This window comes from Fusarium oxysporum, chromosome I (assembly GCF_013085055.1).
Source record: "Fusarium oxysporum Fo47 chromosome I, complete sequence".
Taxonomy (NCBI): Eukaryota; Fungi; Ascomycota; class Sordariomycetes; order Hypocreales; family Nectriaceae; genus Fusarium; species Fusarium oxysporum.
The window spans coordinates 4,690,366-4,716,761 of record NC_072840.1 but is presented as its reverse complement, the minus strand read 5'-3'; the positions used below and the strand labels follow the sequence as shown (position 1 = coordinate 4,716,761).

At 50.0% G+C, this 26,396-nt stretch overlaps 8 protein-coding genes across 8 annotated transcripts; 3 read left to right on the top strand and 5 right to left on the bottom strand.

Moving 5' to 3' along the window:
* Positions 1 to 249: 249 nt before the first annotated feature.
* FOBCDRAFT_212872 (Prefoldin) lies at positions 250 to 995 on the top strand. Its single transcript, XM_031183005.3, has 3 exons — positions 250 to 395; positions 487 to 653; positions 770 to 995. Exons 1-3 carry the CDS (start codon positions 366 to 368, stop codon positions 927 to 929), a joined length of 357 nt encoding a protein of 118 aa, XP_031043773.1. The 5' UTR covers positions 250 to 365; the 3' UTR covers positions 930 to 995.
* An 857-nt stretch (positions 996 to 1,852) lies between these two features.
* Positions 1,853 to 3,549, top strand: FOBCDRAFT_284407 (uncharacterized protein; the record flags this gene model as incomplete). The annotated part of the gene is made up of 3 exons (XM_031183002.3): positions 1,853 to 3,223; positions 3,287 to 3,476; positions 3,527 to 3,549. The coding sequence occupies 3 exons, from the start codon at positions 1,853 to 1,855 to the stop codon at positions 3,547 to 3,549; spliced, it is 1,584 nt and encodes a 527-aa protein (XP_031043770.2).
* A 99-nt stretch (positions 3,550 to 3,648) lies between these two features.
* On the bottom strand, positions 3,649 to 6,166 carry FOBCDRAFT_124166 (mitochondrial carrier domain-containing protein; the record flags this gene model as incomplete). The annotated part of the gene is made up of 3 exons (XM_059607777.1): positions 3,649 to 4,514; positions 4,641 to 4,739; positions 4,945 to 6,166. 3 exons carry the CDS (start codon positions 6,164 to 6,166, stop codon positions 3,649 to 3,651), a joined length of 2,187 nt encoding a protein of 728 aa, XP_059466613.1.
* Positions 6,167 to 6,592: 426 nt separating this feature from the next.
* FOBCDRAFT_256040 (TLC domain-containing protein) lies at positions 6,593 to 8,333 on the top strand. The gene is made up of 2 exons (XM_031183001.3): positions 6,593 to 7,355; positions 7,410 to 8,333. Exons 1-2 carry the CDS (start codon positions 6,873 to 6,875, stop codon positions 7,917 to 7,919), a joined length of 993 nt encoding a protein of 330 aa, XP_031043769.2. The 5' UTR covers positions 6,593 to 6,872; the 3' UTR covers positions 7,920 to 8,333.
* On the bottom strand, positions 8,145 to 12,306 carry FOBCDRAFT_174444 (uncharacterized protein; the record flags this gene model as incomplete). The annotated part of the gene is made up of 4 exons (XM_059608492.1): positions 11,846 to 12,306; positions 10,382 to 11,774; positions 8,549 to 10,297; positions 8,145 to 8,488 (listed from the first exon to the last, which is right to left on the bottom strand). The coding sequence occupies exons 1-4, from the start codon at positions 12,041 to 12,043 to the stop codon at positions 8,145 to 8,147; spliced, it is 3,684 nt and encodes a 1,227-aa protein (XP_059463919.1). The 5' UTR covers positions 12,044 to 12,306.
* A 434-nt stretch (positions 12,307 to 12,740) lies between these two features.
* Positions 12,741 to 16,381, bottom strand: FOBCDRAFT_212863 (uncharacterized protein). The gene is made up of 3 exons (XM_059609349.1): positions 14,613 to 16,381; positions 13,431 to 14,551; positions 12,741 to 13,372 (listed from the first exon to the last, which is right to left on the bottom strand). Exons 1-3 carry the CDS (start codon positions 16,119 to 16,121, stop codon positions 12,985 to 12,987), a joined length of 3,018 nt encoding a protein of 1,005 aa, XP_059463918.1. The 5' UTR covers positions 16,122 to 16,381; the 3' UTR covers positions 12,741 to 12,984.
* Positions 16,382 to 17,675: 1,294 nt separating this feature from the next.
* Positions 17,676 to 19,753, bottom strand: FOBCDRAFT_284402 (uncharacterized protein; the record flags this gene model as incomplete). Its single annotated transcript, XM_031182996.2, has 2 exons — positions 17,676 to 19,290; positions 19,344 to 19,753. 2 exons carry the CDS (start codon positions 19,751 to 19,753, stop codon positions 17,676 to 17,678), a joined length of 2,025 nt encoding a protein of 674 aa, XP_031043764.2.
* A 612-nt stretch (positions 19,754 to 20,365) lies between these two features.
* On the bottom strand, positions 20,366 to 24,700 carry FOBCDRAFT_235774 (UAA transporter family-domain-containing protein; the record flags this gene model as incomplete). Its single annotated transcript, XM_031182994.3, has 12 exons — positions 20,366 to 20,935; positions 20,992 to 21,332; positions 21,389 to 21,405; positions 21,469 to 21,494; positions 21,573 to 21,817; positions 22,061 to 22,089; positions 22,146 to 22,243; positions 22,996 to 23,565; positions 23,618 to 24,286; positions 24,371 to 24,468; positions 24,542 to 24,582; positions 24,657 to 24,700. 12 exons carry the CDS (start codon positions 24,698 to 24,700, stop codon positions 20,366 to 20,368), a joined length of 2,748 nt encoding a protein of 915 aa, XP_031043762.3.
* Between the last annotated feature and the right edge of the window lie 1,696 nt (positions 24,701 to 26,396).

The following is a 26,396-nucleotide window of genomic DNA, read 5'->3' as shown; positions in this document are numbered from 1 at the left end:
TATCTAATTTTAGATTTTATAATAATAGCCTGCTATAAGGGTCTTATTATTTAAGCCTTTATAAGAAAGTTAAAAAAGCTTAATAGCCTTATATAAGGCTAATAATAAGGAAAAAGATTTTTATTTATTATTAAATAAATATTTTAATTTTTAAATATTTTTTAAAATTAATTTATAAATTAATAAAAATAATAAATTCTTTAATCTGTTTTTTTTTTTTAACTTTTCTTTTTATTACCTAATTAATTTCCTTTTATCTTCTTTTTACTCTTACTTAAGCATATCTCTCTATACTTCCCAGTTTTCAATTACCTAGCAACAAATCAAGGCCGTCAATCTCTTTAGTCAGTCAGCACCTCAGCATAATGTCTATCCCAAACGAAGCACTGCAGAAGGTATGGCCTCTCTTGGAACAAATATCCTTCCGACCTCCTTCAGTGAACATCATTTTACTAGGTCTCAGCCCTACTGACACTCGGCATGTAGCTGGTGCGAGAGATCGAAAGCCAGGCGCTGGTAGCCCAGCAGCAGATTGGCCTGGCCAGGACTCAAATGACATCGAAACAACGAGAGCAACGTCTTGTCAAGCTCACACTCAGCGAAATGGCCAGTCTGCCCCAAGACGCTGTCGTCTACGAGGGTGTCGGCAAAATGTGAGTGCCTCTCCTACCGAAGCTCAACCATCCGCCTCCTCTTTTCACAGGAACCCCGCATCTCCTTGAACCAAGCTTGGTCTCTAACGCCTGGCCGTTTTGGCGCTTCTTTATAGGTTCGTCTCGCTCCCGGTGGATTCACTTCGACAAAAGCTTGAGAGCCAGACACAGACTTTGGAGGGAGAGGTGGACAAACTGAGCCAGCGTCTGCTTTATTTGGAAACAACACACAAGAATAGCCGCGAGCATATCGAGCAGATGCTCCGCGCCAAGTAAACTAAGAGCTGAATGTTACGCACGATCAATCTGACTTCCCTCTATTTCTGAGGGCTATTTTTTAAACGCTGCCCAGTCGTCATTGTCCTTCAAACGTGCTACAGAAATGTTTCAACAGGCGCCAGGCCCCTTTCTTCCCAGCCCTACAGCTGCGCCGCGCATTTAACCCAACATGTGAACACCAACACAGAAGCCGATGTGACCGCCGAGTCTCTGCTTACGGTGGGTTCGCCTTTAGTTTGGGTCGAGATCGTCTCTGTGGCTGTAAGACGCGAAGCATGGCGCCAGTCCCGATCAGGAGGGTCACTTTGATAGCTGAACCAAGCGACGAATCTGCTGGCTTCAACTGGGGAGATGTTGCCGATAACCAAGGCAGCGATCATCATGGCAGCTCAGTATATTCCGGAACATGAAGGGGCATTCCTTTCGATCTCTCTGGCTTCCAAAGGCCTCACCGCCGGTTGCCTGCTGTAACCCACCTCAAGCTGACAGCATCGTGCGACCCTGATTCCTCACCATCATCACCGATTTGTGAGCAAACACCGGGACGGACAAGGGACCATGTTCAATTTAGACAGGAATTAATTTAGCCCCCACCAAGTTTCAGTTCAGCCCCCCCGCCCCCTCCCAGAGTCCAGCCCTACAACCAACATGGAGTGCTATGGTCGGCACGGAACCGCGGTCCCCTCCGAGGGACGGATGGTCTAAATGTTCTGTGGGTTGTGTTCCTTCTTATTTATTCATCGACCGCTGCCACTCACTCCTCTTTGTCCCCTCTCTCGTCTGACTCTTCCCTCTGTTGCAAAGCGGTAACTATTCCAACCTGTTGTCTTCAGGCAGCACAACAGCCTATACGATCACATTCGATATTGTCACCTCCGAATCGCTGTTTCTTGCTCATTGGGTTCTGATTATCTGCCAAGATGAGCCGAAGTAGCTATAGTTACGATGATGAGGATGACTACGACATCCGCTACCAGAAGCGTGGACCATCACCTGGCATCCGATATGTTGCGAACCCGCAACGTACTCAAAACTACTACGATGCACCTCCAGGGCCCAGTTACATTGGAGCTGACCGCCTGAACATCACAACCATGCATCGTTCTCGGTCTCGTTCTCGTACTGGTGAGCAGTCTCGAGCTCGAGAGCGTCGCGCCAGCAGTCCCCCGGCCCCTGTTCCTGTAATTATCAATAACAAGATATACAATGACCTCTCCTCCGATGATGAAGATACTCGTCGCAAACAAGTTGCGCGGTCTTCGCGGCGGCGCCGCTCTCGCTCTCGCTCCCGGTCGTCCTCATCCCGATCTCGATCATCTTCTTACATGACTCGAGAAGAATGGGAGGCTGAGAAAACTCGCAAGGAGCTCGAAGATCTTCGCCTCAACACAGCACGGGAGAAGGAGGAGCGAAGACTTGTCAAGCAATACCGTGACGAGTGGGAGGCTGAGCAAGCACGTAAAGATCTTGAGAAAAATCGACTCGCTAGCTCGCGCGAGAGAGACGAGCGGCAACGCGAGAAGGATGAGCGACAGCTTGTCAAAGGATATCGTGAGGAATGGGAGGCGGAACAATCACGTAAGGAGCTCGAAAAGATGCACCTTGCTCATGCGCGCGATGAGGAAGAGCGTCGTCGTTTGAGGGAATTTAAAGAGGAAGAGGAGCTCAAGCAAGCCAAGCGCGAGCTCGAAAAGATCAAGGGCCGTAAAGCGCGCGCTGATGAGGAAGAACGCATCAAGAAGGAGATTGAGTTGAGGCGCCTGAAAGAGGAAGACGCCGCCACAGAAGAGAGACAGCGCCGCGAGAAAGAGGCAAATTCTGCTGTCGAGGATTACAAGAGAAGGGAGCTTGAGCGCGTTGCCAAAGAGAAGAAGCTCAAAGACCAGAAGGAGAAAGAAGCAGCTGAAGCAGTTGAGCGTTACAAGCAGGCAGAGAAGGATCGCATAGCAAAGGAAAAGGCCGACAGAGAAGCCAAAGACCGGGAATACCAGGACCGCTTGAAACAAGACCTCGCCAAGTCAGGACTCGATGATAAGACCATCGAGGCCATCTTGAAGAAGGAAAAGATCAAGAAGGCACAGCCTCAACATCCACAGCCTCTACCACATCACGCAATGGCTGGTCCAGCTCACCATTACACCCCTATGCCTGTCCCGGTCAACCAAATCGCCACAATTCCTCCTCCACCCCCTGCCGGCCAAGTTGCTCGACCAACTTATACACGCATGTCCCGCCGACATCTGTCAATCGAATCGTTGCGTGAATTCGGTGTCGAATTTGATTTTGATACGGTATGTAGCAGTCTTATTGCCACTTTCATTCGTTGCATGGTGTTGAGCTAACTCTATCGCCAGGATCCTGACTATCTACTCATTCGACGCTGGGTTCCGGAGTGGGAGCAAGACCGACTGTGGAAGCATACAAAGCTGATCCGCGAGAAGCGCACTAAGATGCTTATGGTCGAGGAAAAGCGACACGGCAGAGAAGAGCCAGACTTTGAATGGGTTCGCAAGAAGGACAAGGATAAGCATAGCCGCCGCAGGAGTAAGTCACCAGGATTGTTGATGTATTTGGCTGGTGCGCGGCCGGCATAGGCTCAACGGGCGATGGATTGTAAATTGCGAGCGAGATATTTTACATTAAACCAGCCAAGAAGTGGCTCTCTAGTTCTTATCTTTTGAGGCGAGTTGTTACAGTTGTTGTACACAGTTTACATTTACTTTGCTCCAGCTCGGCGTATCAGCTCCTCGTACACCGTCCAAGCCAATGCCGAACTCATGGCCTTACGACTCATCCGTAACGCTAAGCCATCCCATAGTGACCGAATCCCCTCATGTGTTACCATCTTATACCAAGCGTGCCATATATTCCTGTATTCCAGTGGTTGTAATTGAATTCGTGTTTTGACCGCATCGAATGGGTTTGAAACAATGGAGCATGCTGCACCGGCAAGCATAGCGGAAGTGAAGTTGACAGAGCTAGCCAGAGTTGCTTGCATTCTGGTTGGGCCTTCGCCTGATGCAACCGGCTTGGATGCCAGTGATCCGAGGCGCGATTTCAGCATCTCATAGAATAGCACGTACATGCCAGCATATGGTGCATCCCGAAACGCCGTGGCACCAAATCCAGAGAAGAAACCACGCCAGCCGTGAGTCCGGCGGATGTCATTCGCAGCTGACATGATGGAGGGATAAGAATATAGACTGGATTCAAAGCGAACCTTGATCACGGTGAGAGGCATAAGGACAAAGCCAGCAAACGTTCTTGCAACTGCGCCCGAGATGAGGTTGCCCGAATTCGTTAATGAGGGAAGGACTGATGAGCGGCCCTGGGTCTGTAGGCGCCGACCCAGGATACCTGTCTGGTGTGCATGCTGGCGAATCGCATTGAGTGATGTGAAGTAGAGAGCTGAGCCGAAGCCCGTCCGTAGCGCAGAAGGAACGGTACCTCGCCACAGGGACTTTACAAGGCTTGAAGATTGTCTCAGATCACGTAGGGTAGCGCTTAATGACGAACTACCAGACTGCTGTACTCGCGTTTTGAGAAGATCCAAAGGTTGTAGGAGAACGGCTGAAGTGACGCCTGAACCAAGGCCAGATATAAAATGCCGGGCTATTCAGTTGTGTCAGACGGTGAACATTGAATGGAGCCGACAGAGGCCGAACCACACAGAGACTCCGGTATATGGAATTGACCAAGAAAGCATACCTGAATTGGCTGACCGAGAGGCTCGGGGCTCGGTCATTGGTAAGGACACAGCAGCACCATTGTGTTGAGTCGGGGAACCAGCAATTGAGATACCCATGGCTAGTCACAGACTTGAGCCACCGGGCATGTCGGGGAGATAGAATGGGTGACGTGACGAGATAAAATCGCACCGAAAGCCTGGACCCCGCTGCGTGAATCGGCCCCGCTTTGATGCATCTTGCACGTGTTGGTAAAGAATGGCCCAAGTCCGTAGTAGGGTTGGGAGACATGGATCAGTTCGCGCCAACGCCACTGGCATGGCTACCCCGATAGTCGCCTATTACAGACTCAAGACGGCCAGCCAGAAGACGATGGCGTTTGACAAGCTCAACCCATTCATTTATACCGATCGAAGCAAGAAGCATGCCAAAATCAGCCCCCAGCCTCCCCAGACTGCCCGCGCAGTAAAGTACCTGCGTCAAAATGCTTTCCCTCGATGTCTGGTCTTTGACAGTTGGCAGATAGATACGCAGCGTTTCGACAAGCATCTCTACCATATGTAAAGGAAAGTTAGCCATTGGGGAAGGTAGGGCTCCCAAAGGATCAGTTTCGTCGTTCCCGTGCGATGCGAAGCTCGAATTTATGCTCTTAAACACAGAGACAATGCCAAAGCTCTGTTCGCGAAAGATCTCGATAAATCGTTTCAGATACCGCTCTGTCTGTTGGCCGCCTGACCACGTGCTAGTAGCTTTGTCCTTTCGAAGTCGTTCCTCATCTGCTAGGTCTCTCAGAGGTTCCAATGCTTCCAACGTTGTCAAAAGCGTGGACAAGCGGCACACCAAGAAGACGGCCGGGAGTGCGTCTTCAGTTGACGCATCAGTCACCAGATCCGGGACGATTCGTTTGAGCCAGCCTATCGTTCGAACGGCAGCGGCAAGCTTGAGATTGGGTGCTTTGAGCGTTCCAATGAGATCTGCAGCCATCTGTCGAATGGCAGCATCTGCCTCGTCTAGTACCGAAGTGACAAGCGGTGAGTCTGGGTAGAGGGAAGCAAGGCGTCGGACGTGTGCGTAAAGCTCGAGCGTAGAGGAATGATTGACCGGCGCAGTCGAGACAGCGGACGAAAGAAGGAGAGGCATTTCCATGACATCAACAAGACGTTCCGAGTTTCGAAGTAGAAGAAGGGCCTGCTTTCTCCGCGCTAGTAATTTGCTCTCGCTGGCCTTGCCAAAAGCCGACGAGAAGTGTTCTGCTTGCGCATCTAGTCGGGGTACTGCCTGGACAAGGTCTGAGGCTCGCTGGGCCAGAGTCGGTAGGGACGTTCGTAGCAAAGCATGGCTCGCGGCTGAATCGACGACGGGTTTGTGGGATCTCTTCGAAAGCGCTTGTACGGCAAGCAGTAGGGAGTGGGAGGCCTGAGATAAGACTTGAGGCTCGGATGCTTGAAGGGAGCTGGACTCTTGTTCGGCAAGATAGGTCAGGTACTCCAAGGCAGATGGGTCGTTCGCCTGATCGGGTGCCAGCAGGTCTCTTAGAGCTTCCGCCATGGTGTTCTGGAGAGTAGTGTGCGGTTGGTGCGAGACGATGCGACGCGAAACAATGCACTTGAGGTGTCAAATCGTCTAGCTTCAGTCGATTATAAAAAGGGGGTTATATTAGGACAGCAACAACTGAAAGTCTGATCACGAGAATGAAGAAATGAGGTCTTGAAACGAACTATCAATCTGCCAAGCTCCAGCACAGATGCGTCCGTGACTGTACGCTCGTGGACGATCTGGTGTTCTAAATGAGTGAGGTGGCACCTGGCCTGTAAACGAGCTAGACTATAGAGATCTGGTGGGGGGGGCAGAATGATGGCACTGCCAACATCAGGTACTTGGCACCCCTGTTAGATCAGATTACCTAAGGTCTCAACGTCCAGGCAATAACCTGACTTAAGCCTATCAGCAAGCCAGAATTGCGCTGGCACAGTACAAATAACGGAATAAGCTCCAAAGACAGATCAAAATGCGACCATCCGGACCCTTACCCGTGCTGTTCCCACGTGAGCTTCCCCAACAGACGTGACCAGGCGAATGAATATCAAGTTTCCTACTCGAGGTATCCTTTAATTGCGCCGCCTTCCCTCGGCTCATTTAAAGTCTTTGTTCCTCCGCATTCTTTTGTTCTCGGCCCTTTCTTTCTTGATCTTTTTGCTAGGTTCTCGCGAGCACAAACCTCAACCGTTTTGCAACTCCAATTCATTCCGCCAGCATGAAAGATCCATTTCCTTTGCAGCCTTCGCCCTGGCTATCAGAAAAGACACAGCCCTGGGCCGACTATTTCGACCTGCCTACTCTCCCGCTGCACATACACGAAGTTCTGGCCGCAGCGTTGTTATACTCGGTCATCTTCTGGCCTATCTCGCCATGGATCTCAAACCTTCTGGCCCCGGAGCACTACTCCAAGCTTCCTCGCAAGCGACGGCTCAACTGGGACGCCCACGTTGTTTCCATGGTTCAGAGCTGCCTAATCAATACCCTGGCTATATGGGTAATGTTCGTCGATACTGAGATGAGCGACATGGAATGGGAGGAGCGTATTTGGGGTTATACTGGTGGTGCTGGATTCATCCAAGCGCTTGCAGCTGGATACTTCCTCTGGGATTTAGTAGTCACCAGCATTAACCTCGATGTATTTGGCTTGGGAACCTTGGCGCACGCAATCGCTGCATTACTTGTCTACTCGCTCGGTTTCGTAAGTTAACCACGATGGCATGTCCCTCTATCTCTACTAATCAGCTTTCATCAGCGTCCATTTCTCAACCACTACGCCTGTGTCTTCATCCTCTGGGAGTTATCCACACCTTTCCTCAATGTTCACTGGTTTATGGATAAACTTAACATGACTGGTACACGCGCGCAACTATACAACGGTGTCATGCTTCTTTTCACATTCTTCTCCTGTCGGCTTATTTACGGAACTTATTCGTCCTTCCGTGTTTACCGCGACGTGTGGTCCGCCATTAATATTAACCCTGACATAAAGGCACTCAATTTGCCAACTATGTCATTTGCGCACCCAGACTCCACGGTACCCATGTGGATTGGCGTCGCCTATTTGGCCAGCAACGTCACGCTCAACAGTCTTAATTTTTACTGGTTCTTCATGATGATTCGCGCCGTACGTAAGCGGTTTGTGCCTGCGGCTGAATCAGAGGAAAAGGTTCAAGAGAGCCCAGTGACTGAGGCTGAGATTGACCTATCTTCCGTCTCAACAGGTTTTTCAAAACCCACTGGCGGTCATCGCCGCAAGGCTTGATCGGCTCAGGAAAGCCAGCGGGTCTAGTTGCCTCATATTCTAAGACGTTTTCGGGAAGCCCTTCTTGTTCGTCGGATTTGTTGTCGGCTGAGAGCTCGCCTTCGAAAACATTCAGACTGCTCCCATCACTTACCGAACAAGGATGCTCAAGTTTCAATCACTTTAGACCATGAATACAACTCTATGGAACGGAAGAAACCACTCGATCTTTTTTCTCTCGTTTGATCATCTTATCCCTGTGGCCCCTTTTTCGATTCCATCGCATTTTGGTATCACACATCGCCAGTTTGCAACGAGACCTCGCTTCGTCAATGATTTACGTTCTGTTACGACTTTGTATAGACTTATAGATGAGAACATTAGAAGAGACTGATCTGGCTTGTCCAGGAACAGCCATAAATATACTATTATTATTCCACACTTGACTCCCAGGTTGGTTGACCTGGCAAAGTCTACATATACATACAAGATGTGAAGAAAGATGTCCAGAGTATTTGCAAACATGACGAAACGACGTGCGATGACGACCAGTTTAACAAGCTTTTCAAGAATTAAAAACCAAAGGGGTTCTGGGGGGCTATAGAGAACATTAGCATTACACATATACAGGTGAAATCGTTTCAACGTACTCGCTTGCGCCAAGTTAGCCCTACGCCCTGTTGCCTGAGGCGCTATTTTCTTGGTCTCATTTGTCACGCCAAATCGTACGGGAGGGGGTGGCCCAGTCTGCTGTGGTTGCAGAGGCTGAGGGACTTGTACGTTATTCATACCACCGATGCCACCCATGTTCGTCATGCCAGTAGCTTGGGGCTGCAAGCCTGGCATACCTGTTCGCTGGGGTTCAAGAGCTGGAGGCAGGTAGCTGTTGATACCTCCTGTGGGTGCTCCATACATCGACTGCGTGGCGGGGAAGGGCGGTTGAAAACCTGTGGGTTGAGCTTGCATTGGGACGAACTGATTCGGTCCCTGCATTCCTGTCATCATGGGCTGCATGAACTGTCCAGCACCGGTGGGGAAAGACATTAAGCCAGGGCCTTGTTGTCCTGGAAATCCAGTCATATTGGGCTGCATTTGCTGAGGGGCTTGCTGCTGCTGCATCTGAGCCGTATATTGCTGTTGCAGGCGGGCTTGTGTGATCTCACTCAGGCTCTGGCCGGGAGGTGCAACTTGGCCTTGCAGAGCACCTGTCATCTGAGGCATCATAGGGGGAGGTGCAAAGCCGCTGGGCTGGGCTGATTGCGGGGCTGAAAGAGGTCGCTGAGGTGGTGGAGGGACGAGAGAGCCCTGGTTCGCAGTACCTTGTGGGGGAGTAGGACGTTGCCGAGCCTGAGCAACAGATGTAAAGAATGAGGGGGTAGCGCCGCTCAACGGTTGCGGCACGGGTGTCGAGGTCGGCTGAGCAGCGATGACAGGCGCCGGTGCCGGGGCGGGTGCTGGCTCAGCCCTGGTGGGTTCGAGGGGCGTTGAGAGGAGCGATAACTCTTGCATGGAGCCAGTCAAGGCCGGGGGAGGGGGTGAGACAGGGGCAGGCTCAGGGGCAGGCTTCTGAGCAGACTCAACAGCAGGCTGAGCTTTAGGCGGCGATTGCTGCTTGCTAGGCTTCACGTCCCAAGCATCATCATCGAATCCTGAGCTCGCTGCTGGACGAGTTTCGGGACTCTTATTCGTAGGACTTGTGGGCGGGGGTGACCTGCTGTCGTTCTCACCAGTCTTGGAGGAATCACCTCGTGAAAAGGCACTGGCATCAACAACATCACTTGTTTGGACTGCTGGTGCGGGTCGGCCCTTGCGGGTGTTGTTTCGTAGCGCACCGCCAGGTCCAGAGAATAAACCCCCTTCACCATCAACTCCATCAGCAGTTCCTCTCTTTCCACCGCGGCTGCGACCATATTTGGCATCCAAGGTACGCATGACCTTGATGATATCACCTTCGCGAATTCCAAGGGCTCTCAGAGTGGTGGCGTCGACATCAGGAAGCACGCTCTCATCCATGGAATCCTTGATAAAGGCTTGTGCATAGCGCTCACACAAACCCACTGCAACCTCGCAAGACAAGAAAAACTGAAACCAGTCGTAGTCGGACTTGGCATCCTTGTCGATCGTTGCGCCTGCTGAAGGACTACGTTCGGGGGATTTCTTTTCGGCAGACCGAGCTCTCTTGACATCTGCCAACGGCTTATCGTCTTCCAGGGATATGCCTGTGAAGTTTTCAACATACTCGAGATCCTCGCGCGACATTTTTGTGATAGGAACTGCAATCTTGACACCATTCATCTTATGTAAGTGAATCTTCCCGTCCTTCAGACCAAGGAATTGGGCTTCCACACTGAAAGACCGGGAACGGTCTGTCCAGGTGCGCACCTTGGACGCGTCAGGCTCTATAAAACGCATGTTAGCAGATGCTCTAAGTCCTATCGCAAACATCTGAGTGAAAAGAGAAATCTAATCAAGTGCTGACTTACTAGACTTTGATCGGCTTTGACTGCCGCCATCACTTCGTCCATTTTCTCGACGGCTCCGCTGTTGTCCCGAATTACTACCAGTTTCTCTTGCCATGAGGCTACTGCCTCGTTCAGGGAGAGGCATTCCCGGTCCTACCTGCTGAGGTTCTTTGCCAGCCTTCATGGCTTCCTTGGTCAATCGAATTTCTTCGAGGCGATTTTGTTCGACGAGAGACTTGGCTGAGTTTACGCCGCTAGACGAGTGTAGTGGGACAGAGCCAGTAATCTCAATATAGCTGCTAGGGACGACTCCTTCTTTACCATTCTTGAGCCGGCGAACTTGCCACCACTCTTCGCTCTTTGTATCGTCGACAACAAGCACCTCGTCTCCCACAGCAACAGTTACCTCGTCGTCACCTTGGGCCATGAAGTCATACAGGACCTGGCCTTTCTTCTGGCCACCACCGCTGCTACCTTGTGTCCCAGCCATGATCACCTCACGGAGTCCTTCGGCACGTACAGCACCAGCCAATTCGCCCAACATACTGACAATCTCCTCGGCTGTGTCCTTTGCTCCGGCGTGGAAGTCGACGCTCTTACTTGGGCGCACAAGCTCCATAAAAACGTGCTTTCCCTCCCGCGAGTAATGCGTCATGCGGTCAGCGGTCCATTCCTGTGAAGGTCCATCAGAAGCATGCTCTGGAGCAACCAGTATGATACCTGTTAAAAGATTAATTCCTAATGTTGTGGGCATCTTCTTCTTCTTGCCCATGATGGAAATCATCTCGTTGATGTTATACATATGAAAGCCGCCAGGAGTACGCTCGACATCTTGGCGACGATCTGGGTCCCTGTGGTCTTGAAAACTGCGGGTGTGTATAGGGGAGGGGGGTTCGTCATAAGTTGGAGATGGTGGCGCTGGTACCCGTGGTCGGGCTGGCAGGGTCGGTGATCGTACGGGCTCGTCCTCAACTTCGGGGGGTTCGCTAAACGTAACGGACGCACGAGGGGGCTGTCGTGGAGCGGCAGATTGCTGAGATTGTTGAGAAACTGAGCGACCATGCATGACGCCTGCGATAGCAGCAGCAGGGTTCGAAGGAGTAGGCGCGGTGTCATTCGGTAGGTCCGGAGATGCCGCCTCTGGTTCGGGGGAGGAGATCGAGGGAGCCTGTGGTGGTCTTGAAGGTAGCGCTGGCGGCGGAGACGGCAGCGGCGGCTGAGCAGACTCAGCAGGTGCGCCCATTTCGATGTAGTTGGAAGGGACAAAGCCATATTCGCCGTCGAGGCCAGTCAGGATCCAGTCGGGGTCCGACGTGTCGTAGACAGCAAGCGTAGCATCCTCGTGAAATGACAATTCTTCATCTGTCTGGCGCGTGTAATCGAATAGAGCTCTAGCATGGTCTACTGGCTGGGCCTTTTAAATTAAAGAACGAAGCTTTAGTACCAGTGCTGTGATAGTGCTGTAGTTGCTCAACGCCAACTTACCTCCTCGACATAATTACCAGGGATAAGGCCGGTTGGCTCTTCCTCGTCATCAGCTCCGGCCTTCTTCTTTGCCTTCCACCAGCCATCGTCGCCATTCTTATCGAGGATGAAGAGCAAGTCTCCATCCTTTATTGCGAGCTCTCCCTCAGCTTGGGGCACGTAGTCGTAGAGAGCCCGGTGCACTCCCAGGAACCCCATGTCGAAGGTCTTGATTCGGCTCGATCGGTTGCACCGCGCGAGTAAGTCCCTTCAGCAGGAAACCTCTGTTGAATTAAGTATAGAGAAATGATAAAAAAGAGAATTGAAGGGGTTGGCTAGAAGTAAGACGCTACGATGCGATGCGATGCGATGCGATGCGATGCGAAGTGACGCAGTGCGTCGTTTGTCTGAGGAGCAAGCGATGGACTACCTTGGTAAGGCAAGTATGGACCGATCCGACGTACCGTACCTTCCCCCTACCAAGTTCATTAACCAGAATCTCTGATTGCGGTATAACGTGGGTGGGTGTAAAATGCGATCCACTATGTGTTAATTCGTTGGTAGGCGGATTGGGTCGCCAGAAGCGGAGCATTGCAGGTACATATTGTGCGTCACCCCTTTATCTGGCGCAGGTTGGGCTTTAAAGTAACGTCAGCTTAAAGCTAAGCATTCAGCGGGTAATGCTACCCTGTATCTTGCACGTGAGTCGAGATAGGCCATTTGAGCTTCACTTATCCCAGCTGCCAGATTATAGAGTATGAGAAGTTTAAATAAACTATCAATGATAATGATTGATATCTTTTTTAGGTCCTTAAGATTTTTATGTTTTTCTCTGCCACAAGTTGAAGCTCAATGATTAATATTAAATGCCAAAAAAAAAAAAAAACAGAAGCGAAAATGCTAACATTTCGACGAAGCCTAATCACCACACAGAACGATCTTGCTGATTGTTTAGATACATTATATACCTTGTTATCACATAACTTTCCCTAAATCATGCCAAAGCGAGAGCAAATACTCGATTACTTAATCCACATGCGCCGTTGTCTATCCACACCTGTTGGGTGTCCAATTGTTCATCCATTCCAATACCTAAAGCAATTCTATTCACAATGTTCAAACAGTTACACATCTAAATACACGGCCGAGACTAGCAAAGATCAGGTTTCGGGGCCGAAAATATCGTCTTCAGTGTCACGGTCGTCACTGGCTTGGGCAAGATTCCGATGGCTACCTGTGCGGTGTCCACGAGTAAAAATGCCTGGGAACATTCTCGGGTCGGTTCCAGAGAGATGATGGTCCGACATAGGATCACTGGGCCATGTTTGATCTCGGCCGGCCGACAGACCAACCTGGGATGCGACCTTTGCAATGTGATGGCCAACTGGTGAAGACGTCTCGACATTGGCAGTCTCATTGCCCGTTGCGACCCCCAAACCAGCGGTTTGGCCAGCCAGGGACGCCACTGACTCTGACATCTTGCTCTCATTTCCAGCAGCTTGCACAGGAGGCTCATTCGCAGCATTATAAGTGACATATTTCGACAGCCTGGGAACAATCGTTAGCATAAAAGTGATCGATCATACGGAAAGGGCCAGCCGCTTACACGTCTCTCTCCTGCATCAAGGTGAAGTAGCGGAACTCTTCCCTTCGATCAGGAACATTTGTCTTAACCATGGCATTTCCTTCCTTTCCTGGCTTATTACAGCCACGCCCTAACCAATGCTCCTTGATGGCCAACTCGTAACCGCTTTGTTTAACAGAGTTCTTGGCGAGCTCACACATGTCGACCGAGTTCAGCTTGTAAATCTGTGCCGCAACTGCATACTCCTCGATTAATGGCTCCTTGGTGAAAGCAAACTGTAGAGGATCGTCCGTAGATAGTGAGACATTGAGACCTCTCTTGAAGTACTGGTGGAAAGGGTTCCGCTCATAGGCGAGGAACAGGGCATTGTTACTCAGTGGTGACATGGCGATGCCGATTTGGTCCAGATAAAAGACGTACTGAAGAAGGGGGACTTTGCGTAGGAGCAGTCCGTGACTGATGCTATGACAGCACAAGGCGGCAACAGCCAAGTGCTCGCTGTCACCAGCTTCTCCGCAATGGGGTCGCAGGACCAGCGTGTTGAAACCGCGCTTCTTGCGCCAGTAATTCAACGACACCAGATTAGAGTAGAGATAGTAAATCCAGTAACTATATGGCGGGTTCTGTTTGGTATCCCATACTTTTGGCACAGGGAACTTCTTGAACAGCCGACGCTCGACTTTACTCTCGTCGTCAACACTGTCGAAACCAATCACTCGCTGAAGGAAAATATGCAGCTTGGGATGGCTTAATGGGTCCTTGGTGACTTCAAAGAGTGGCTGAAAGACATTCTTGACCACCTGTTCAAACGTCTCCATGAGACCACTTGCTTTGTAGACGTCGTAGAGGCGAGGGATCTGGATGAGCCAGCGGACATTGTGCGAAAACAGCTTGTTATCGACCACCCAAGCGGCAAGCTTGTCCCACTCATCGATCGATTTGCCATAAATGGAGATGCGCCACTCAACCATTTGATACTTGCTTGACTCAAGATCAGATATGACTTCCTTGGTAATTTCGGCAAGGTACCGGCCATGGATAAAGTTATCTGTCTTGAGGAAGATAGTTCGAAGACGGGACTCTCCGACTGGATTATACTTGAGGTTAAATTTGTCAAAGCGATGGAACGAATCCGTATGAGCCTACAGCAGTTAGTGACTCAATTCTCTAAATACAATATCGAGTTCAGAGAGCAAGCCTTACATGCATGTCCAATGTATCAATGCTCAGGTCATAAGCTGTCAGATTAATACTAGCAAAAACCTCGGCTAGAGTGAGATGTCTTCCATCGCGGAACAGGACGACTTCGTTGGGAAATTTCTTCATCTTACTCTTAATGAAGCGAAGCAGATGTTTCTGGTTCATGCACGCAGAATGATGAACATGGGTATCTACCTTTCGAACATTGTAAAAGTCTCGGTGGGGAACCTTCTTGCTGTCGGCTGTTTCTTGATACTCATTCAAGAGGACATAGAGGTTGAATTTACCCTCGAGATATTGGAGACGTCGAAATGCAAAACTCTTACTAGGTCCGTCAGATGAGACATCCAGAATGTCGTCCAGGTCCATGTAGAATTCCCTGATTGTAGGAACCTTGATCGCAGGCGTCTGAGTATCGTGGCCTTCGAATACTTGATAGACTCCGCTATCATCCAACTTATATGAGCGTCCATCATCGCCCGGCAGAGGCAATATGTCAGCCATATCGAAATCCTCTCCAATATCTTGACCTGGCTTTCGCCTTCTTGCCGAGCGTCTACCCTCATGGTGCTCCTGGGGCAACTCTCCTGGTGTGGACCCAGTAGCATCCTTACTACCGTTCAACCCAGTATTCTCTTGACCTGGTACGTGCTCTGTAGTACTTGCTCTTTGCCTCGACGATTGCTGCCATGCCGGCTCTGGTGGAGGGGGGTAAATTTCCCAATCCGGGCCGTCTCTTGGGTTATCATCAGGCCCCTGATTCGAGAGGGCGATATATTTGCGCCTGGTGTCGAGGATTCTCTGAATGTTTTTCGAGATAGCACTCAATTCTGAAGTGATACGGGGCTCAGTGTCGAAGAGTCCACCAGAGGGCAGGCCATTGCTGGAGCCATCAGGTAGCCGTGGATCCTGGGCAACCTGACCAGCATGAGGAAGAGCAGAAGGATGACTAGGCGGGAATGGGGCAGGTTGCGCATCGAATTTTGTGGGCGATTGAGTAAACCCCGAGTCAACGGCAGGGTTTGGCATCTCCAAGCCAGGAGGGAAAGACTCGACTCGACGACCACTCGAGTCTAGCACAAGACTATCGGCACCATATTCGGTTGCAGGGCGAGACCCAGAAGCAAGGAAAGGACTTTGAGGTATAGATTGGTAGCCAGCCCCACCACCGCTTCGTGCATCGGCCTTGTTTCGGTGGTAGAAGTATTTTGCGTCCGTCTGGCTCATTTGACGCTCAGCGACAGGATCGTAAAAAGTCGTTCTCTTGGGCAAGTCGCGGAGAAGCATTCCATCTTCGAGCTCCTCAGCTTCGTTGCCGGTGTGGGAGCCAGCGTCAGAGGGGGCATTGTGCGAGGCGCCATGTCCGGTTGCACCAGAATCTCTAGTCTCGTCTATCTCCTCATCTGACTCCCGTGCCCGCACATCAAGCGCGCTTGATTCGCTTTCCTCAAAGATAGGGCCGCCTGTGGCATATTCTCGGTCAGAAATGTTTCCAATTGCTGTCGTTATCATCGAGAGCCAAAGCAGGGTTCGTGATATTGGGTCTGGCGCAGCGGAGGAGAGGCAGGGCGAGCTGTAGAATACGTACCAGCCATGGCGATGCCTTGATCTGAATACGATTTAGCTAGCAGATCAAGTTCCCTCGATTGTGTAAATCCTCCCTCGGGTGATGACTTTGAGGATGGTGATTGATTCGATTTTAATTATCGAGAGGACGTTTGAAAGAGGAGAGCACTAGGAAGTGTGCCCGCAATAAGAGAGGCAAAGACAGAGAGAGCCCTTGAAGGGAAGGTATGACGGTGTGACACACCAGGGTTTATAGCGGGTCATAGCGGGACAATGCGTCGGTGCAATGCACGCCGTAGGCAAGGCGGGGGGGTAGAGGTCCCCTCTAAACTCATTGAGGCATCTGCTCGGTATTGAGTTAAAGCTCCACATGATAGTTGCTTCTTGGAACCTCTCTATACTTAAGCCTTACCGGATGAAGGAGGTGTTGTGCGCCTGTTTCAAGATAGTAGTGGTTTTTCTCCATATCGGATATGCATATAAATCTCCTCAAAGCAGAATATTCTTCGAGATAGGGCTCCGCAGAACCGGTACCCGCCGTTCTCCTACAAGACAGGGGTCTCAACTTAGAACACCAACCTTGACTCAATATCCAACTAGAGATATGAAGCCTCGCTCTTGGAAGAGCTGCAGTCACCCGATCTCAACGTTGACTTCTCAACGATAAGATCCGCAAGTCATGATTGTTCCTATCAACTGTAAAGTATCAAGATGCAGATGGGGCCTGGCATCTTGTGAGGAATAAGGATGCCATTAAGTATTATTCTCCTAGAATCGAATACAATCATATTAATAGACAACGTACTTTCACAGTCTTTCAGAGCACAGTGAGACACTAAATTCGAACCACAAACTTAATCACGGCTGACTTACCAAGTGTCGCGAATCCCCTGAAGAATCACCTTACCTCTGCCATAGCATAGGCTCATGAGAATATTAGTAACCGAATCACCGCCAGCTCCACTAAATTCGGAAACACGGGTGCTCTACCGTGTTACATGGCCCGTTGCCGCAACCGTAGTACCGGGTCAAATCCCTGGTCTTGATAGAGGGGACCCCTAGACGAGGAGATTTTGAGGCAGTAAGAGTGATAGGGTAAGTGCTTTGGGCATTGGGTTTGAAAATCGTATATCTACGCATTAAAGCAATATGAAACCGATAATGGCATTACTTTCCGCTCCTCATTCTTGGCATTTTCAAGCTTGATAGGGGAGTGTAAGTGAATCACTACAAATGCATATGTCATAGATTTAATCATACAAAGAGGCAGCTTCTCAAGACAAAAGAAGGTCGTTTTTCAGAGAGCTATATGTATTATCCAAAACTCAATGTTATGCGTGTATTGAGTGTTATCTCGCGACACACTCCAACGGGCAACGATATCACTCAGCATCAGTCACAAGTCATCGGTCAGGCCTCAGGTGAAGATGAAATGAAGAAACCCGATAGTCTTCTCCCCTTGAAGTCATGCTTATATACTTGGCCCTTAGAGATCCACAGTCAGAGTCTCTCAGGGAAAAGAACCCCTGGCTCGGTGCCACCGTTTGATAAACCAACCCTCATCTGACCATCCCCTCCCCTGTTGGCTCTGAAATAGTATGGAACAAAAACCAAATTCACAGACTCAGCAGTCTCTAGCGATAGTGATCCAAGTGCTGAAGGTGACTGCTTCCACCCTTGAGCTTGCATCGCGACATACTCTTCGCCGGACGCTTCATGGACCACTTTCTCTTCAGTAACCGACGAGTCCGTTCGAATGAATACATCCTTGAAATGATTAGACTCCGAGGGGTTATCGACATCTTCGACGCAATAGACGATTGGCCCTCGTGCGAGGGATAAGTTGCGTTGATTTGAGTAGGGGTGGGGTGATATAAATCTTGGTTCGAAACCATGAATATCTAGCGAGAACCGAGGATTTTCAGAGAGATAGGAAGGCCGTAGAGATATATAACCCTTTTCAACCTTTGAGGTGGTCAAATTTGCTGGTGGGTATAATGTAAATCTTCCTTTGGACCAAGCGGGCAAACGAAGCCGGATGGTGGTTTGCAAGAAAGATGGAGACGACAACTCAAAGTCAACCTTGCCCTCCCACGGCCAGTTGGTCTTTTGCTGGAGCGTGACAATCGAGTAGCCTACTTTGAATTGCAACTCGGCACCAGTGTATAAATGGACATTCACAAAGACGCCATTGCCCTCAGTACCATAATCCCAAAGATAGCCGCCCAAACTGCCGAATAGCCTCGTCAAGTTTGGAGGGCAACAAGCGCACCAGAACCACCCCTCACGCATGTTTTTGTCAGTTTCAGAGCTGGCAAGTTGGTTGATGTAAGTGAAGGATTTGCCATCCAAACTCATGGCTGTCATGATGGTGTTGTAGAGACATAGCTCGATAATATCGGCGTATCGAGAATCGAGATCAAGGTGTAACATTCGTTCCGCGAGCATGACGAAAGCAATCGAAGCGCATGTCTCAGCATAGCAGCCTCCTTCATCCGTGCCCTGGGGAAGGAAGTAATCAATTCCAAAGCCCTCCCACTGTGCCATAGCACCGATGCCTCCAGTCAAGTACATCTTCCTATCAACCATGCTGTCCCACAGTCTATGCAGTGCCTGTGACCATGCTTCGGCATCAGGTAAAGCCTTTCCACTCTCTGCAGAGAGATGCAGCATGTCAGCAACAGCAGTTAGAAGGTATCCAGCTCTGACAGCATGTCCTTCAATTGTGTTTTGTGCTGTGATTGGAACATGAGCTTGGCAATACCAATAAGCCCTCGATTGAGGATAGGAGTTCGACCGCAGCCACGGGCTTTCGCCTCTCTTTTCTCTTTCCCAGTCGTAGAAGTGTTTCCCTTCATGTCCATCAGTATTTCCTCGTTCAGTCAGAAAATACTGTGCCAGGTCGAAAGCTCCGGTATTACCTGTAGCAGCGTACAGTCGAAAAAGCGATAGCTCGATTTCAGGGTGGCCAGGATAACCTTTCAACTGGCCTTCTCCGAGGCCAAAATGTTTCGTGATGAGAGAAACATACTTCTCAATAGGCTCGAGAAGTAGGTCATTCTTATAGTATTCCTTATGAGCAATTGCGGCCTCTATGAGATGGCCAGCATTGTATCTGCGTCGCCAAGTCAGCTTCCTGTAAGTAACCGGATTTGTTTGACAACCTACAGTTCATGCATATCCCGGATGTTGGTCCATCTCTTTCCCGGTTCAACCACAGTATAATGAACGTTCAGGTAACCGTCTTGCTGCTGAGCTGACCTGATCATGCCTACAAGCTCGCGGACAGCCTGATCGATATCCTCGTCATACTCATCTGGATCAGCTAGAAAGTAACAAGCCCCCTCAATCCATCTAGCGATATCACTGTCCCAGAATAAGTGGTATGGAACGGGCCACATGGACTTGTCGTCGTAGATAGGGTGCCAATTGAGCCTGAAGCAGTCATACCGCCCGGTTGATCGCAGCTGATCGAGTTGGGTACGAACTGTAGTGCGCGAAACAGTCTTTCGTCGCCTTGATAGAGTAGATTCTCCTTTGAAGGTTGTCTGTGGGAAACCAGTTTGTGGATGCGACATGCCGGGCAAATAAGCCAGGATGATAGCAGATGAATCTTAGATGGAGGCTCCTGTTGGTGTCGATAATCGTGGCCATGACTTTGGAAGCGTTTGAGTGATATATAACCTGTGGAGGGGCGGAGTTGGCTGCAAGACGCATCTGGATATCGTTCCCCGCGTTGGACCAGAATGATAAGCGCTCGAATGACAACCTTGAAGATGCGTGGGAAGGTTTGAACATCTGCATCCTTCCCAGCTTGGACCTGACCGACATATCATTCCGTCCAAGTTGCTTCCAGGGTCTTTTTCAATGGATGTCATCGGTGTTTTGTGTGGTGTAAGGGCTCCTCCTTACGAGCACTATAGGCTACTTGATATCAACACAAATATGGTAAATATCCACGGTCTATTCGAAAATTGCATTCTCGATTGTCTAGTCTATATAAGCTCTTTGGCTTTTGGTATTCGTTAGCATATAAGATTCACCATAACGCCTACATGGTAGCATTGGACATGACGTCCGGCTACACTCAGATCCTCTCTTGCAAGGTCCCCCTTAACCATCAACGCCGTCTACAATTCGATGAGCGTTGCGAAAACCCTTTATACCGACGAAAACACGCAACAAGCTCCTCAGCTTGCTTTGTTGGCCCTGGCAGAAACTCCCTTCTCCGCAGGTGTCTTCTTTCTCGAACCCACTGAGTATAGCCCGCCGGCACTGAAAACAATAATAGCACCTAGGAGTGTACCAGGAGCTAGCTTGTTACCAAATAGCCAAATGCTTAGAAGTAGGCTGACGAGCTTTCGGATGTTGAGGATGATGGTGACGGTGAGAGCCGTTGATGCAGCGGCCAGAAGGTTGACTCCCCGGATGCAAGCATATTGAGTAAGAACATTGGTAATAAGGAATAGGATCTGACTGGGAATCTGGAACTTAGTGGTCGCGAAGCCGAAAACGCCTGGTAGTTGTAACGGGGTGCTCGTCATAAGATAAGCAAAAGTACGTGCCATTGACGGAGCAAAAGGCAGGAACAGCGGCAGAGAGAGGGCGTGCGAGTAGAAAAGGTTCTCCTTCCACTGAGGGCCGTATTTGGCGTATGTTGCCTCCGTGTAAAGCCCCATGATGGCCGAAAGAAGCTGAGCCACGAAGAGGATCACCAGTCCAGTGCTGAAGGCCGGACGACCACTGCTTTCACTTGTACCCTATAGCCAAGAGTTATTAGTGTATGCCTAGCAAAGCTCGGAGAAGGAATGTCTACCTTGGCTTGAGCATCCGACCACGCAGCCAAGATGACGCCGAGTGTCAAGAGGACGACGGCAACAACTTGCATTTGAGAATACCTCTTGCCATATAGATAGCCTGCCGCCATAGTTGTGATACTTCCGCCAGATCGAAGGATGATATGAACTGGAACGGAAATATCATAACTGAAGGCGTGGTTATTGAGGACATTGATGGTGAAGAAGAGAACAATGTTGAATATCCAACGGCTGATGGGAACCTTGTTAGGTGTAAGGAAGAAACGACTGTTCTTATCAAATTGAGCGATGAATCCCGTTACAGCGACGAAGAGAAATTGAACAAACGTCAACAGAGTTCCTGTAATGAAGAGAATGCGTCAGTTAAAGGCTACGGGACCGCGGACGATTTCATACCACTTGATGGTTCAAAGCTATACAAATAACTCATCAGTCTCGTAGCACCGTATGGATGATTATACACATGGGAAACTCACTTGACGATAGCTTCAAGAGCATAAACCTAAAGCCAGCATGGTTTGAGTCAGTCCATATGGCCATGTAAGACAATTGATAGCGGGGGCTGGAAGTGACAACGTACATTTGAACAGCATCCTCCAAAGATCAAGCTTAACATGACACCAACCGTCAACAATGAAGGTCCGACCTCGTGAGCCACCAGATTGGCAATGTTCTGCGCTACAGATGACCTCGATCCTTGCTCCAGGTCATTAACAGGAGCCTCGTGAGAGGCGCTGTCACGACGGATCGAGTTCTCGAGGACCGTCATGTCTGAGGCTGCTGTCCTCTTGCGGAGGATGTGGGAAGGTATTTCGGTCGCCATCTCTGTGGGATGGGAGGTGTAAATAGTAAAAAAAAAAGGAGTGACAGGTGGTATCCCTCAACAAAGAGCTCTGCTGACAAAAAGCGGCTGGGCCGAGTTATTGGTGTTGCCCTTGTGTCTTGCTTGTCCTTGCCCAGGTAATGCAGAAGAGCCAAGATGAGACGGGGGCCGAGGGACGCTCAGACTCTTCGATAAGGCTGGGCGTTGACCCGCATCAAGTCAGCGGTACCGCTGTACCTGCATACCCACCAAGATTTCATTGGACCAAACCGTACTGAGTACACGTTAAAAGTTAGTGCTGGCTGAACAGCCCTATCTCATCTCAAGTACCTTAAATTCAACCAGAGACCCTCCATCGCAGGGAGGTACTGCATGATGGAACATTGCTGCATCAGAGGTCGTGGCAGCTCGAGAGCCTCAGAGATTGGCTATGAAGCTTACATAGGCCTGCGTCACGATACAAACGGCGGATTGGTCAAGAAATTACTAAACAATCAACTGCTTGTGTTCTTAGAGGCGTTGAATGCGGCCCCTGCATCTAACCTTACCATTATCCATCATCAGTCTCCCTCGAAACTCCACTGACCCGAATGGCGGGCGAATAGCCGTCCATCATTTTAACTTGGCTTCTTCTCAGGCATGAGTGGCATTTCTTTGATTCTCAATAGTCTCTTTGTGGTTTCTGCTACACGTGGCGACCGAACGCCAGCCAATGTATCCGTTCACCTCCCTCCCATGTGGCTCTTCCCGCTGGTTCATTCGCTTGCTTCATAGACAGATAGCCAGTAGCTTTCTATCGTCAGTCTTTTCAACGGCCACATCCAAAGGGCCTCTTCCAGCTTTCTTCCTTCTCTCCGCGTAGCATTCATTCCAAGCACTATCGATGATACGTGCTATCGCTTCTAAGTATAGTAGGTCGTGTTGTTCCGTATTATCATTCCCTGCACCATCGAGATATCACGTCATGCCCAAGAAGAACTGGGCAGATCCCACCATGACTGAGGCTGAAGTACTTATACTCTTGCTGTTGCGACTTCGACTTCCAGCCAGGGACTAGCTCGCTTAACTGCCCTACGAGATGAACGCCATTACCATGGTCTAGAGTGCCGAGAAGACAAAGAGCTGTGTCCGCAGGTTAGCCCCGGGTTGACATACAAAGGTGTGCCTCAGTTTCACTTACATTGTTCGTAGCTGCAATCGCAATACTGTCCTCGAAGGGATGCCAACTCATGTGCAGGATCTTCTTGTTGAAATCGATCTGGTCCGCGTCTGTCTCCTTACGCATTCGCTGGCCCTGACCGCCTGGACTACCAGCCCTAGATCCACCCTTCTTGCCATTGGTGGCTGTTGGGCTTGTCGAGGCGTTGATTGGCGTGGGCACACCAACCTTCTTCGCCTTGAAAGCCGACTTGTCCGCCTGAAGGACCACCTCGACCTCCTTGTCAGGGTCTGAAGGATAGATCATGAAATTGTTGTTATAACTGCCCGTCATAACATTCTTCGCATCACCAGAGAAAACAACTTCAAACTTGTCGAATATACTATCGTTCTCGTATGTGTCACACAATCGTGGCCGGAGATGCTCGTGGATCGGTATCGTCTTTACAGGCTGTCGCTCCATATTGATATCCCAAATCTTTACGGTGAGGTAATCGCGAGATAAGATGTATCGACCGTCATGTGAGAACCGGACATCGGAGATAGAGGAGATGATTTCGGAAAAGAAGGATCGCGACGAGGGGTCTTCTTCCTGTTCAAATACTACGAGTAGTCAGTACGCTTGCAATTATACAAGTTCTTACAATTCGGGTGCACAAACGTTTCGCGTGCTGGTCGCATAGAGCACTCTCTCGCATGTCAGCAAGCTTGATGGTGCCCTTGGAGCTGGCATACATGAACCAGTTGCAGCTCATGGGGTGGAATTCGGCTGCTGTGATCACTTCAGTAAGTTCCTCCATATTGGCAGGCTTGATGTCAACGATGTTGAAGCTCTGGTCCTGAATATTGAGGTTCCAGAGGTTAATCCGCAAGTCATCGCTGCTAATGAAGGTCTCTCCGTCGCTGTTCACCGAGATGCTGTTGATATGATAGGCATGTGCGTTGGCGTATGTCCGGCGTGGCACGGCGGCAACCACTGTGTCATGATGTGTGAGCCGAGGCAGCTTTAGGTCGGCGGCGTTCTTAAACTGATGAGACGGTAAAGGCTTGGGAGCGCCGCCACCACCTGCAATGCTCCCAGGAGTTACATCGTGAGAGAGATTGTTCTCCGCCACAACCTTGAGCGACTTCTCGAACACCTTCCATAGCTTGATTGTCTTGTCGTTGGTAGACAACAGATAGTGTGAAGCGTTTTGTCGCCTGCACCACTTTATCTTGTTGATCTTTTCCTCGATCTCAAGGGACTTCAAATAGTCGAATTCGGGCTCATGCGACTGAAACTCGGTGTGAAATTTGTACTCGCAGGTTTTTTTCTGCATCCATAGTTAGCGGCGACAGTAGGGAGTGCAGCGCCAAAGATAAGCGGCACGCAAAGACATTCGGGAATGGTGACGTACCGTCTCGTTGCGTTCGAAGAGCACTACTCTACCTCCCTTGTCGCCAGTAGCGAGATAGTTTCCGGTATGGTCGAACTCAACCGTCGAGATGATATCAGCTGTATCAGAGCGTGGCAGTTAGTAACCATGACGGATAACTGGCTCTGAAGTAGGCAGAGGGTGGTGACATACCTTCGGTGATGTCCTCAACATCGCCCTTGTCACCAAAACACCTGCACACGACAGCTCAGCTTCACCTTCAAAAACACGAGAGGTACCCAATAATGGATCAAGAGAGATAACGTACTGCGTGAACTTCCACGTGGGCGAATTCGTCTCGCTATCAACCATCTTGGTGAGCAGCGAAGGCGGGGGTTAGGAGGGGTTGTGGTTGTTGATCGAGGGAGGCAAAGGTCAGAATCGATAGCTGTGGATTCGAATGGCGGGGCCAAGGCGGAGGTGAGGATTAATCGGAGCCGAGAACTTGGAAACAGCGAAAGTAGTTGATGTTGACGAGTCGAGGCGACACGAAGGGAGATGGGTGGATGATGGAAGCTACAACAGCACACGTCTGGTCTGGTGTTGCGGTGGGTGTTAGATGGCGTAAGGTAAGGTGGTGAGTGGATGGGCGGTGGTGTCGTTTCTGAATATCGTCTTTTGTCGGCGCCGCAGTGGGGTCTACCAAGATATACCGCCGTGATCTATAGACGTCGTCCAAAATTATTTCCTGTCCGGCGGCAGGGAGGGATATCGGAGGCAGGACGGCGGAGGGCTGAATGATGTTAAGAGGTGGGCAGGCGTCCAAGGCTGAAGAATAATGGTCGGGTGGTAATGGTGGTTGTGGTGGAGGTAGGCTGGTCTGCTTTGGTTTGGACGTGAATGTGGATGTGGATGTGGGCGAGGAGCAGAAGCAATGGAGGGCGGGCCAAAGAGATGAGGGAGGAGACAGCGAGCGGAGGGAGAGCGCTCTGCAGTCTGTGCTGAGCTGCGCTGTGCTTAGGTTGGTGAGCTGCCTACTGCACTGCACTGCGTTGCGCTGGCGGCACAAGACCTGGCTACTGTAGGTAGGTAAGGTACCTAGGTAAGGGAAGGCAGCTAAAGATAGTAGTGGAGGTCTTAAGCTATGTTTAGCTGTAGTAGGTATTATTATGTCTGTAATTGATCGAGTTTCGTGATGTTTACGTACGGAAAGGTTTCGCTGCAGACAAGACAGTTTCTCCGTGTCGAGAACATATCAAGAACAAGTTGAGATGGGCAGTGACGCAGCAGAAACAAAAGTCAAGCTGCTTTGATCTGATCCAGTTCGATTTCGGGTTGGCCTGGCCGGGCCTGGTTTGGGCTTGGCTGGATGATCGATGGGATAGGACAGTTTATGGTGGATCCCTCAAGTTTGGGTTTATTTTCAGGTCAGGTTCCCCTACGCCGATGATTCTGCGAGAGAACTGGACCTCCAGTAAGAGTCGAGCAACAGCTCAGAGCTGAGTTGGCACTTAGGTACAGAAGCCACAAGAGAGCTCCAAGGCTTCATTGCCTATAATAGGCTGTGCTTCAAGGCTAAACGCCACCAGCATACTAAAATCGATGACTTAACGTGCCTGTGTGGGCTGCTTCTGTTTGTGAGGGGTTACCGACCTACTGACCCCAACAGCTCAACCCTTGGAAGCCCAAGTTTATCTTGACAGACTTCTGCACAAATCAGAGGCATACATAGCTGTAAGCTCTGCTAGCGACGAGAGCTAGAGCTACCTAGGCATGTTAGTTCTTCAAAGTGAGGCTGCATGATAGATCAGCCTGACTGACAGGCCATTACGCTGGTCACTTCTACGCAACTTACATCTACCTTAATCCATATATCAGATCAAGCTTGATGTAACAGCGGGGTATCCCTGGATGACTTGACATCCATAGGTAGGTATTCAGATAAAGAGCTGGCAGCATGGTCAGCACTGGTGGTGGAATATAGAGCGCGTTCCATTTTGATCTCATCTCATCAAAGAATAATCTAGGTCAGCTTCTTAACTCAATTATACTTGCCAGAGCCGTTTCA

Excerpts from the sequence above, each read along its gene's own strand:
- FOBCDRAFT_256040 (XM_031183001.3), top strand. The coding sequence starts at position 6,873 with ATGAAAGATCCATTTCCTTTGCAGCCTTCGCCCTGGCTATCAGAAAAG. Across the intron at positions 7,356-7,409 it reads TTGTCTACTCGCTCGGTTTC|CGTCCATTTCTCAACCACTA; the intron begins GTAAGTTAACCA and ends AGCTTTCATCAG.
- FOBCDRAFT_212863 (XM_059609349.1), bottom strand. The coding sequence starts at position 16,121 with ATGATAACGACAGCAATTGGAAACATTTCTGACCGAGAATATGCCACA. Across the intron at positions 14,552-14,612 it reads TTGATACATTGGACATGCAT|GCTCATACGGATTCGTTCCA; the intron begins GTAAGGCTTGCT and ends TAACTGCTGTAG. Across the intron at positions 13,373-13,430 it reads TTGATGCAGGAGAGAGACGT|GCTGTCGAAATATGTCACTT; the intron begins GTAAGCGGCTGG and ends GATTGTTCCCAG.
- FOBCDRAFT_212872 (XM_031183005.3), top strand. The coding sequence starts at position 366 with ATGTCTATCCCAAACGAAGCACTGCAGAAG. Across the intron at positions 396-486 it reads CAAACGAAGCACTGCAGAAG|CTGGTGCGAGAGATCGAAAG; the intron begins GTATGGCCTCTC and ends CTCGGCATGTAG. Across the intron at positions 654-769 it reads TACGAGGGTGTCGGCAAAAT|GTTCGTCTCGCTCCCGGTGG; the intron begins GTGAGTGCCTCT and ends GCTTCTTTATAG.